The sequence below is a fragment of the Capricornis sumatraensis genome, chromosome 2 (assembly GCF_032405125.1).
Source record: "Capricornis sumatraensis isolate serow.1 chromosome 2, serow.2, whole genome shotgun sequence".
Taxonomy (NCBI): domain Eukaryota; kingdom Metazoa; phylum Chordata; class Mammalia; order Artiodactyla; family Bovidae; genus Capricornis; species Capricornis sumatraensis.
In genome coordinates, this window is record NC_091070.1 from 219,808,850 (window position 1) to 219,822,168 (window position 13,319).

Here is a 13,319-nt window from a genome sequence, read left to right on the forward strand (position 1 = left end):
AAGGCTGTGGTCCTAGTGTGATTAGATTGGCTAGTTTTCTGTGAGTATGGTTTTAGTGTGTCTGCCCTCTGATGCCCTCTTGCAACACCTACCATCTTACTTGAGTTTCTCTTACCTTGGGCGTGGGGTATCTCTTCACGGCTGCTCCAGCAAAGTGCAGCCACTGCTCCTTATCTTGTATAAGGGGTATCTCCTCACCGCCGCCCCTCCTGACTTTGAACGTGGAGTAGCTCCTCTAGGCCCTATTGCTCAGCTATTAAAAAGAATGCATTTGAATATGTTCTAATGAGGTGGATGAAACTGAAGCCTATTATACAGAGTGAGTAAGTCAAAAAGAAAAACACCAATACAGTATATTAACACATTTTTATGGAATTTAGAAAGATGATAATGATGACCTTTTGCTGTATGCAAAAGAGAAACAAATGTAAAGAACAGACGTTTGGACTCTCTAGGAGAAGGCAAGGGTGGGATGATTTGAGAGAATAGCATTGAATCTTGTATATTATCATATGTGAACTAAGTCACCAGTCCAGGTTTGATGCATGAAACAGGGCGCTCAGGGCTGATGCACTCAGATGACCCCGAGGGACAGGATGGGGAGGGAGGTGGGACAATGTTCAGGATGGAGAACACATGTACACCCATCACTGATTCATGTCAATGTATGGCAAAAATCACTACAATATTGTAAAGTAATCAGCATTCAATTAAAATAAATAAATGTTTTTTAAAAAGAAAAAGAATGGCAATGCACTTCAGTATTCCTGCCTGTGGAATTCCATGGACAGAGGAGCCTGGTGGGCACACTCCAAGGGGTTGCAAAGAGTCAGACACAACTGAGTGATTAAGACACACACATATCCAAATTATAGGTGATATAGGTGATGTTTTACCATATCTCTCTTAACAATAATGCAAGAGAAAAATTGTAGTCATGTTACAATTGATCATACCTATCAACCAAACCGATTCTACTTGACATAGACAGAACAATACATTCAGCAACTGCAGAGCAAATTACCTTCAGCACATGGAACAGGATTCTAGTAGGCTCCATAGTGATCCCTTCCCCTCAATAAATGTCTGCCTGAAAATGCAGAATGTGATCTTAATTGGAAATAGGATCTTTCCAAATGAATTAGCTAGGATGAGGTCATGCTGGATTAGGTGGGCCCTAAATCCACTAACAGGTGTTCGTCTGAGAAGAAGAGATGAAACAGAGACACAAGACACAAGGAAGAAGGGCAAGTAAAAGTTGGGCAGAGGTTGGAGTGATGCATCAACAGGGGCAGGGAAGGAGCGCCAAAGATGCCAGAGGCTCCAGAAGCCAGGAAAAATCACGGAAAAGTGTCTCGAATTTTCAAAAGCAGCAGGCCCTGGAGACAACTTGATTTTGGACATCTATCCCCTAGACCTGCAAGAGAGCATCTTGTTGTGAAAAGTCACCATGTGTTAATCAGTTATGGCAGCCCTGGTCACTGACACAGGAGGGCAGGGAGGCAGTCTGCTTTCACCTGACAAGGTCAGCAGTACACCTTCACTCTCCTGTCTCAGGGCTATGTCACCTCTCCATCTCTATGTCAGAATGTACTCTGCAGAGATCTTGATCCCCTTTTCCAGTTCTTCCATATTCTAGTTCACTTATTTCAATTGTTTTAAACATGATCACACATCACAATTTACTTGCAGAATCTTCTTAAAGACAACTTTAGATTACTTCCTTTTTTATTTTTTCAGTAATGGGTATTATACAATGGACATTTTTGCCCTCCCTAAAGTTTGATGTGCTCAGTTCAGTTCAGTCCAGTCACTGGGTCGTGTCCAACTCTTTGCGACCCAATGAACCGCAGCACGCTAGGCCACCCTGTCCATCACCAACTCCCAGAATTTACTCAAACTCACATCCGTAGAGTCAGTGATGCCATCCAGCCATCTCATCCTCGGTCGTCCCCTTCTCCTCCTGCCCCCAATCCCTCCCAGCATCAGAGTCTTTTCCAATGAGTCAACTCTTCACAGGAGGTGGCCAAAGTACTGGAGCTTCAGCTTTAGCATCATTCCTTCCAAAGAACACCCAGGGCTGATCTCCTTCAGAATGGACTGGTTGGATCTCCTTGCAGTCCAAGGGACTCTCAAGAGTCTTCTCCAACACCACAGTTCAAAAGCATCAATTCTTTGGCACACAGCCTTCTTCACAGTCCAACTCTCACATCCTTACCTGACTACTGGAAAAACTATAGCCTTGACTAGACGGACATTTGCTGGCAATGTAATGTCTCTGCTTTTGAATATACTATCTAGGTTGGTCATAACTTTTCTTCCAAGAAGTAAGCGTCTTTTAATTTCATGGCTGCAGTCACCATCTGCAGTGATTTTGGAGCCCCCCGAAAATAAAGTCTGATACAGTTTCCACTGTTTCACCATCTATTTCCCATGAAGTGATGGGGCCAAATGCCATGATCTTCATTTTCTGAATGTTGAACTTTTAGTCAACTTTTTCACTCTCCACGTTCACTTTCATCAAGAGGCTTTTTAGTTCCTCTTCACTTTCTGCCATAAGAGTGGTGTCATATCCAAATCTGAGGTTATTGATATTTCTTCTGGCAATCTTGATTCCAGCTTGTGTTTCTTCCAGTCCAGTGTTTCTCATGACATACTCTGCATATAAGTTAAATATTCAGGGTGACAGTATACAGACTTGATGTACTCTTTTTCCTATTTGGAACCAGTCCGTTGTTCCATGTCCAGTTCTAACTGTTGCTTCCTGACCTGCATATAGATTTCTCAAGAGGCAGGTCAGGTGCTCTGGTATTCCCATCTCTTTCAGAATTTTCCTCAGTTGATTGTGATCCACACAGTCAAAGGCGTTGGCATAGTCAATAAAGCAGAAATAGATGTTTTTCTGTAACTCTCTTGCTTTTCCCATGATCCAGCGGATGTTGGCAATTTGATCTCTGGTTCCTCTGCCTTTTCTAAAACCAGCTCGAACATCTGGAAGTTCATGGCTCACATATTGTTGAAGCCTGGCTTGGAGAATTTTGAGCATTACTTTACTAGCATGTGAGATGAGTGCAATTGTGTGGTAGTTTGAGCATTCTTTTGCATTGCTTTTCTTTGGGATTGGAATGAAAACTGACCTTTTCCAGTCCTGTGGCCACTGCTGAGTTTTCCAAATTTGCTGGCATATTGAGTTCAGCACGTTCACAGCATCCTCTTTCAGGATTTGAAATAGCTCAACTGGAATTCCATCACCTCCACTAGCTTTGTTCGCAGTGATTCTTTCTAAGGCCCATTTGACTTCACATTCCAGGAAGTCTGGCTCTAGATGAGTGATCACACTATTGTGACTAATTGGGTCATGAAGATCTTTTTTGTACAGTTCTTCTGTGTATTCTTGCCACGTCTTGTTAATATCTTCTGCTTCTGTTAGGTCCAAACCATTTCTGTCCTTTATTGAGCCCATCTTTGCAAGAAATGTTCCCTTGGTATCTCTAATTTTCTTGAAGAGATCTCAGGTCTTTCCTATTCTGTTCTTTTCCTCTATTTCTTTGCATTGATCGCTGAAGAAGGCTTTCTTATCTCTTCTTGCTGTTCTTTGGAACTCTGCATTCAGATGCTTATCTTTCCTTTTCTCCTTGGCTTTTCACTTCTCTTCTTTCAACAGCTATTTGTAAGGCCTCCCCAGACAGCCATTTTGCTTTTTTGCATTTCTTTTCCATGGGGATGGTCTTGATCCCTGTCTCTTGTACATGTCATGAACCTCAGTCCATAGTTCATCAGGCACTCTATCTATCAGATATAGGCCCTTAAATCTATTTCTCACTTCCACTGTATAAGCATCAGGGATTTGATTTAGGTCATACCTGAATGGTCTAATGGTTTTCCCTACTTTCTTCGATTTAAGTCTGAATTTGGTAATAAGGAGTTCATGATCTGAGCCACAGTCAGCTCCTGGTCTTTTTGTTGTTGTTGTTGACTGTATAGAGCTTCTCCTTCTTTGGCTGCAAAGAATATAATCAGTCTGATTTCAGCGTTGACCAACTGGTAATGTCCATGTGTAGAGTCTTCTCTTGTGTTGTTGGAAGATGGTGTTTGCTATGATAAGTGCATTTTCTTGGCAAAACTCTATTATTCTTTGTCCTGCTTCATTCCCCATTCCAAGGCCAAATTTGACTGTTACTCCAGGTGTTTCTTGACTTCCTACTATTGCATTCCAATCCCCTATAATGAAAAGGACATCTCTTTTGGTTATTAGTTCTAAAAGGTCTTGTAGGTCTTCATAGAACCGTTCAACTTCAGCTTCTTCAGCGTTACTGGTTGGGGCATAGACTTGGATTACAGTGATATTGAATGGTTTGCCTTGGAGATGAACAGAGATCATTCTGTCGTTTTTGAGATTGCATCCAAGTACTGCATTTTGGACTCTTTTGTTGACCATGATGGCTACTCCATTTCTTCTGAGGGATTCCTGCCCGCAGTAGTAGATATAATGGTCATCTGAGTTAAATTCACCCATTCCAGTCCATTTTAGTTCGCTGATTCCTAGAATGTCGATGTTCACCCTTGCCATCTCTTGTTTGACCACTTCCAATTTGCCTTGATTCATGGACCTGACATTCCAGGTTCCTGTGCAGTATTGCTCTTTACAGCATCAGATCTTGCTTTTATCACCAGTCACATCCACAGCTGGGTATTGTTATTTCTTTGGCTCCATCCCTTCATTCTTTCTGGAGTTATTTCTCCACTGATCTCCAGTAGCGTGTTGGAAACCTACTGACCTGGGGAGTTCCTCTTTCAGTATCCTATCATTTTGCCTTTCCATCCTGCTCATGGGGTTCTCAAGGCAAGAATACTGAAGTGGCTTGCCATCCCTTCTCCAATGGACCACATTCTGTTAGACCTCTCCACCACAACCTGCTCATCTTGGGTTGCCCTGCAGGCATGGCTTAGTTTCATTGAGTTAGACAAGGCTGTGGTCCTAGTGTGATTAGATTGGTTAGTTTTCTGTGAGTATGGTTTCAGTGTGTCTGCCCTCTGATGCCCTCTTGCAACACCTACCATCTTACTTGAGTTTCTCTTACCTTGGGCGTGGGGTATCTCTTCACGGTTGCTCCAGCAAAGCGCAGCCGCTGCTCCTTACCTTGCAAAGTATTGCTCAAAATTCCAGAAAAACATCTGCAGCTGCTTCATTGACTACGTCAAATCTTTTGACTGTGTGGTCACCACAAACTGTGGAAAATTTCTCAAGAGACGGAAATACCAGAACACTTTACCTGCCTCCTTAGAAATCTGGAATCAGGTCAAGAAGCAACAGTTAGAACCAGACATGGAACAACACACTGATTTCAAGTTGGGAAAAGAGTACATCAAGGCTGTATATTGTCTCCTCGTTATTTAACTTCTATGCAGAGTAAATCATGCAAAATGCCATGCTGATGAAGCACAAGCTGGAAAATCAAGGTTGTCAGGAGAAATATGAATAACCTCAGATATGCTGATGATACCACCCTAATGGCAGAAAGTGAAGAACTAAAGAGCCTCTTGATGAAAGTTAAAGAGGAGAGTGAAAAAGTTGGCTTAAAACTCAACATCCAGAAAACTAAGATCATGGCATCTCGTCCCATCAGTTCATGGGAAATAGATGGGGAAACAGTGGAAACAGTGACAGATTTTATTTTGGGGCTCCAAAATCACTGCAGATGGTGACTGCAGCAATGAAATTCAAAGATGCTTGCTCCTTGGATGAAAAGCTATGACCAATCTAGACAGCATATTAAAAAGCAGAGGCATTATTTTGCCAACAAATGTCTGTCTAGTCAAAGCTGTGGTTTTTCCAGTAGTCATGTATAGATGTGAGAGTTGGACTATAAAGAAAGCTGAGCACTGAAGAATTGGTGCTGTTGAACTGTGGTGTTGGAGAAGAGTCTTGAGAGTCCCTTGGACTGCAAGGAGATCAAATTAGTTAAATCTACAGGAAATCAGTCCTGAGTATTCATTGGAAGGAATGATGCTAAAGCTGAAACTCCAATACCTTGGCCACCTGATGCAAAGAACTGACTCATTAGAAAAGACCCCGATGCTGGGAAAGATTGAAGGCAGGAGAAAAAGGGTATGACAGGGGATGAGATGGTTGGATGGCATCATTGACTCATGGTTATGAGTTTGAGCAATTTTCTGGGAGTTGGTGATATACAGGGAAACCTGGCATGCTGCAATCCATGGGGCCTCAAGAGTCAGACACAACTGAGTACTGAACTCAACTGATGCCAAGGAGGTCCATGTGGTTGATACTTTGAACCATTTCTATCAGATAACAATATTTCTGCTTGCTTTATCAGTTACAGAGAGAAGCATGATAAAATATCAACCATATTTTGGAGATTTACATTTGTTTTCATTGCTGTCAGTTTTTACATTACATATTTTAAATCTTTATTAGTTGTATACATATTTGTATTTTTCACATTACCCAGTTTGATTGAACATTTGAATTATGAAATGCCCTTTTATGAGCAAAATTTTCTCCTGAGGTCTATTTTGTATTTTGATGATTATTAAGCCACAAAAGCCTTGGTTTTCTTGGGATATTCATGATACAAGTTTCTCCAGCTTGCTGGGGTCCAGCCTCAGCAGAGTCCAGGGATATCCTCAGGATGAAAGGTATCAGCGAACGAAAGAATGACACAGGGAGACCAAGCTTCGGTGAACGAGGCCTGTAACTTTATTTTTATAAGGAGCTTTTATACCCTGACTTGTACATAGAGGAAAATGAAAGATGCAAAGTCATGCAGAGTCTGCTCAAACATTCCAGCAGTTTTGCCTTTATCAAAACCAGGATTTTTTTCTGCATACCTTTCCCATAAACAAGAGTCTTATGTTGTGTACATTATCTTCTGGCCTTGGAGGCCTGTTGACATTTTATGACCCTTTTTTGATAACGGTTGATCAACCTGAAAACTTGTTTTCCCTTGAAGTGTTTTTTTCTTAATATCTCTAATCTGTGTCAGCCTCAGAAAGTACTAAACAGAGTTACATTCTCATGGAGCAAAGGTGCAGTGGGTTAGAACAACAACAAAAAAGAACTTATTAGCTCAAAGGTCTGATGTGGTTAATACCAAGGCTACTATTTGTTTTTCTTACACTACAACTATAACTAATGCACTCCCAAGCACACAATGGATAAGGGATATGGGAACTTGGCAGCAAGCACTGGCTCAACAACGAAACCCTTCACCAGTATTATTTTAATAAAACTTTTTCACCCCTCGAAGGGCTCTATATTTTTAGAATACTTAGGCTTCCCGTGTCATGGCTTGTGAACAATCATATGCATAGCTGCAAGAGTCTGGATAGACCCCCGCTAGAATGCCAACAGGGGGGTTTGAATTGAAATGTTCCTTTCATGCCCAGGAGGCTTATCAACTAGAGCCCTAAGTTGATTTTCTCCAGAGAAAGGTGGTTGGGGATAGCCCCCTGTTAATGTCAGAAGAGTTGGTGAAAGGCATAATATAGTAAACAGTAGACAGACAGATTTTGGTTTGGGGTAGATGCTCGCGCAGCTCCAGGGAGTCCCTCGAGTCCTGATCTGCCTTGCCTGTCAGGTCTCCTCCACATGACCTTGTCATGGGTGGGATCTCCCGTGCTGGCTCCCGGCACCAGCTTTTCACTTGCATACTTTCTATATTTTAATGTGTGTATGTTCAGTCACTCAGTCATATCTTACTCTTTGTGACAGATGGACTGTAGCCTGACAAGCTCCTCTGTTCATGGAATCTTCCAGGCAAGAATACTGGAGTGGTGGCCATTTCTTTCTCCAGAGGATCTTCCCAACCCAGGGATGGAGCCCACATCTTCTGTGTCTTTGGCGGCAGGCAGATTCTTTACCACTGTGCAACCAGGTTGGCCCCTATATTTTAATAGTAAATATAAATCACGTTTATGCTTTGGCTTGGGATTTCTGTCCAGGATTAAAATACTTTGTTTTAGCAGATACTTTTACTCGACCTGCCCTGAGGGAAGGGCCATATTATGACTTAGAGTGAGCTGTGCTGCTCCCGCAGACACAGAGTCCTGCACATCACTCTTCATCACACCAACATGCCAGGATAGAGCAGAAGAGGAGGAAGAGCTGTGGGCCAGGAGGTCACACCTGCAGCCCTAGGGAAGTCATTCCAAGGATGGCCACTGGGTCCCTCTGATTTGCTTCTCATCTGGTGGATCGCAGCACTCCCAGAGGAATTTCAGGCTCCCTTACCCCCCTTGTTGTGGGCTGACATGTATCAAAGGAATTTTACCCACAGGACTACCTCTTCCAGGGACTCAGGGTGTTGGGAGTCCCAGTGTACTCAGAGCTTAGGCAGCAACTAATTGGCCACCTGAGGCCTCAAATCCCAGCCGTGCCAGGTGGAGAGATCCTCCCCAGCAAAAGATCCTAGTGTGCAGGTGCCTCGGATGCTGGCCGGCTAAGGGGACAGAGAGACGGGGGGGTAAGTTCAACATGGTCCACTCTGATTGAACTGTGTTGTGGGACCTCCTGGTACCCAGAACTAGAGGACCTGGGCAGACTATCACTGGCATCTCGGGGGCCACCCCTGTCCCCTCCCCAGTCTCACTTCACTGCAAGAAAGGCAGAGCTGAAGAGGGAGAGGGGGCGATTCCTTGTGCCACTGAGAGTACAGGGCTGTTTGCACAGGGGTGGGCAGCCAAGGTGGGTAAGGGCCATTACACTTAGCACCAGCTTCAAACACATATGCAAGAGGATCTTGGGCAACCAAGGTCAGACTATCCGCCTCTGCTCTCATGTGAGAGTTAGGGTCAAATATTCCAGATAGGAAAGCCTAAATATTCCAAAATAGGACAGCCTATTCTTTCATCCACATCCTCTATTCAGAGAGAGCCCTGGCTCTCATAGACAACCTTCTAAGAGAACTTCAGTCTCAGAGGGAACGTGAGGGGTCATCACTCCTCCACAGGCACCACTGACCTCCAGCCTCTGCCTGCACACCCCAACTCCTGGGGAACTCACACTTTCAAAGTCAGATATCTCACTGATGCTACAGATCTGACCTCTAGAAAACATGAAACTCTATAAAATCAGCTTTCACCCTCTCACTAATCCTCCTCCCCTCCCTCGGAGGCACTGTGGCTCTGTGCTAATGATCCATCCTTCCTACTCCTGCTCTTAAGTTGCATGATATCTTGTTAATTCCTCTGGCCATTACACAACTGGTCCCCATGTTTCATGAGAGTGTGTGGCAGACAAGAGAGGTCTGGGCTGTGACAGGGACAGGAAGCAGCACCCAAATGGGGACCCAGACATTAAGGCAGATATGACCATGTTGGTGGCTTCCATTGCTCCAAGCAATCACTACACGGAGTGTGCCAAGGTGCCAGTGGCATGGAAGTAAGGACAGGGGGAAGACATGGCACACCCTGAGTGTGTCGCAGTCCCTGTCTGGCAGGGGCTGTCCGCTGCCGCTCTCCATGAATTATGCCACATCAGGACATAGCAGGAAAGAACCCTTAGATTCTCAAAGATGCAGAGAGCTCAAAATCTCAGAGACAGTGAAGCTGAGATATCTCTCATGGTCTACAGGGGTGACAGACAAATCATCCACATTAGCCTGGTGAGGACTGGTCCCTGCTCTGGTCCTGGCCTGGCCTAGAGATAGGACCATCACTGGGTTGAGTCAGGATGGCAAAAAGGGCTTTACAATTTCTGAAATTAAAGTAGGGCTAAAATAAGAGACTTCCCTGGTGGCTCAGAAGTTAAAGCATCTGCCTGCAATGCGGGAGACCTGGGTTAGATCCCTGGGTTGGGAAGATCCCCTGGAGAAGGAAATGGCAACCCACTCCAGTATTCTTGCCTGGAGAATCACATGGACAGAGGAGCCTGGTGGGCTACTGTCCATTGGGTCGCAAAGAGTCAGACATGACTGAGCGGCTTCACTCACTCACTTAACTCAAAATAAGGAACAGAACATGCAGTATTAGATACTCGAACAAAGTGTAGAAACGGCATGACTCAGAAGTATCCCCATGGGGAGGGAAAACATGTCCTTCATAAATGACCAGGAGATGCAAGCCGTACTTACACCGTAGACACTCAGCTCTGGAGGAGCCCTGGGCAAACCCCGTGACAACAGCTCAGAGTCTCCCAGAGAGAGAGGGCTCCATGCATGATTATGAAGGCACAAGTCAGTGGAAATGTTTACAATTTCAGGTCAGTCTGAGCTCATCTGAAAGGAGAAATGGGCAGTGGATAGTGTGTTGGTCCATTGGCACTGAGGCACGGAAGGGTGTGTGTGACCCACGGGAGGATCACCATGTGACCTTGACCTGCTCCATCTCACTGTCTCTCTCCTGCTCTTGACTCTCTGCCCCTGTCGCCCAGTTCAGGGAAATGTCACCCTATGGAAATGGAAACCTTTCAGCGATGCCTCTGCAGGAGTTTGTACTGGATGGATTTCAGACCCAGGCCCTGCTGTTTGCTCTGTTCCTGGCCCTGTACGTGGTGGCCGTCCTGGGGAACCTCACCATGATCGTGATCATCACGCTGGATGCCCGTCTGCACTCCCCGATGTACTTCTTCCTCAAGAACCTCTCCTTTGTGGACCTGTGCTACTCGTCTGTCATCTACCCCAAAGCCCTGGCCAACTTCTTTTCCTCCTCCAAGGTCATCACCTTTGCAGGCTGTGCCACTCAGTTCTTCTTCTTCTCCATGGTGGGCACCACTGAGGCATTCCTCTTGGCCGTGATGGCCTATGACCGCTTCATGGCCATCTGCAGCCCCCTGTGCTACCCCATCTCCATGCGCCCCTCGGTCTGTGCCCGCCTGGTGTTGGGCTCCTACTGCGGGGGCTGCCTCAACTCCATCCTGCAGACCAGCTTCACATTCAGCCTCCCGTTCTGCAGCTCCAACCACATCGACCACTTCTTCTGTGATGTGCCTCCATTGCTCAAGCTTGCCTGTGCCGACACTACCATCAATGAGCTGGTCATGTTTGGCCTTTGTGGGCTCATAATTGTGGGCACCATACTTGTGGTCCTCACCTCCTATGGCTACATCACAGTGACCATCCTGAAGATGCGCTCAGGAGGAGGGAGGCACAAGCTCTTCTCCACCTGCGGCTCCCACATGACAGCTGTGTCCATCTATTACGGGACAGTTTTTGTCACGTATGCCCAGCCGGGGGCTGTGGCGTCCATGGAGCAGGGCAAGGTGGTCTCTGTGTTCTACACCCTAGTCATCCCGATGCTCAACCCCCTCATCTACAGCCTGAGAAACAAGGACGTGAAGGATGCCCTGCGGAGACTGGGGCAGAGACACACGGCCACGTGATGGAGGGTGGCCAGAAGGGGCAGTGTGTCTTGACGTCAGGACAAGATGGCTTCATGGGAGGCTCTAGGTTTGGTTGGAGGAATTTTTTCCTTATTCCCTCAATTCATTCTTTCATCCAACATTTCATTCAGTCCTTCACATACCATCGGCCACACATTTTGACTGTGAGATAGAAAGTGAATGAGACATTTTCTTTGGCATCAGAAAATTAATACATCAATGGGGCACGGCTCTAATCTTGAACTTTGTAGGTAGAGTGACGAACAGAGAGTCTTCGAGGCGTAGTGTGTCTCAAGCTCAACTCTACCAGGGAAGGTGCATAGCTAGACAAAGTCTCTGGCCATTTCCTTCACTTCTTTCCTGAATCGCATGCAAATGTGCACTCAGAGTCCTCCCCTGGACCACCTGCAAGTGGGGCTTCAGCACACCCAGCCTTGCCTCTTCCTTGGTGGAAGCCTGAGATTACTACTGCCAATTAGAGGAGTTGGGAAGACCAGGTTCCCCCTAAATTCTGCAGTGTGGTTGTTCTTCCACCTTCCCCTCCTATTCACTGATGCTGCCACACCGACAAGGAAGCAGGGAGCACCTATGCCCAGCTTCAGAGGCTCTCAGTGCACCCTGTCCTGGGTTTCTCCCCTCAGACAGCATCTGGGAACCCCAGGGAATCCACGTGAATGCCTGATTCTCAAAGCTCAGCTGACCTATACCACACAGCCTGGCAGCTGACACTTTCCCGACTACTTATGACCCTGACAAATGGTGCTTTGTCAACACAGACATCTGTTAATAAAGGTAATGTTCCTGGTGGCTGCAGAAGAAATCAGGGGTTGCTAAAAGATGGTGAACTTTCTTAGCAGGGAGCATAACTTTCTAGCCCTGTCCTGCACTCCCCAGGAGCCTGGTCCCTCAGTCTTGACCTGCCCATTCAGAGATCCATCCTCGTGCTCCATGGACCAAACACACAGCCTGGACTCAGAGCCCAGAGGCCTCCTCGTGGTGTCTTCCTTCAGTAGCGTCATCCACTCCCATGGTCACTACCAGGAACTTGTCCAGTGAACCTGGGAGTGGTCTCTGATCATAGTTCTCCATCTCTTGTTCAGGAGAACTGTGGGGAGGAGCCAACACCCAAGCATCAAATTGCTACTCACCATCACTTATTTCCAGCACACTCCAAGGTATCTGCTGGATTCTTGGCCCCATTTGTCTTTGCTTTGAGCTCTCTAAAATTATTTCTGCCTCTGTAGTATATTACTGTAATCATCTGATACAATATAATTTTTGTTGAGTTCCCCGAATTACCTCTCCATGATATCGTGCTTTCCATCCTCTCATGCTGTAATATTGTTCTATCTCCCACCCACTTTCCCTTGTCCTCCTCATCATCCTCATTCCCCACTCCCTCCCCCTCCACTTCCCCTCCTCCCCCTCCTCTGCCCTCTCCTCCTCCTCCAATGCCCTCCCCTCATTCTCTCTCTCCCTCTCATTTGTCCTGTATCATTCTATGGGGGTTCAAAAAGATATTCTTTTACCTATACTATCTTACAAGAACATCTTTCAAAAAAAATAATATATCTTTCGGATTCACCTAGAGCCAGACATCCTGGAATGTGTAGTCAGGTGGGCCTTAGGAAGCATCACTATGAACAAAGCTAGTGGAAGTGATGGAATTCCAGTTGAGCTATTTCAAATCTTAAAAGTTGATCCTGTGAAAGTGCTGCACTCAATATGCCAGCAAGCTCGGAAGACTCAGCAGTGGCTACAGGACTGGAAAAGGTCAGTTTTCATTCCAATCCCAAAGAAAGGCAATGCCAAAGAATGCTCAAACTACCACACAATTTAACTCATCTCTCACGCTAGTAAAGTAACGCTTATGTGAACTGTGAACTTCCAGATGTTCAAGCTGGTTTTAGAAAAGGCAGAGGAATCAGAGATGAAATTGCCAACATCTGCTGGATCATCGAAAAAGCAAGAGAGTTCC

The 13,319-nt window shown here is 45.6% G+C and overlaps 1 protein-coding gene across 1 annotated transcript; it reads left to right on the forward strand.

The window, feature by feature from the left end:
* The first annotated feature begins 10,402 nt into the window (after positions 1–10,402).
* On the forward strand, positions 10,403–11,341 carry LOC138073377 (olfactory receptor 9S13-like). Its single transcript, XM_068965048.1, has one exon. The coding sequence runs from the start codon at positions 10,403–10,405 to the stop codon at positions 11,339–11,341; it is 939 nt and encodes a 312-aa protein (XP_068821149.1).
* Positions 11,342–13,319: the final 1,978 nt, after the last annotated feature.

Bases quoted from the DNA above. Each gene is read 5' to 3' on its own strand.
- LOC138073377 (XM_068965048.1), top strand. From the start codon at position 10,403: ATGTCACCCTATGGAAATGGAAACCTTTCAGCGATGCCTCTGCAGGAG.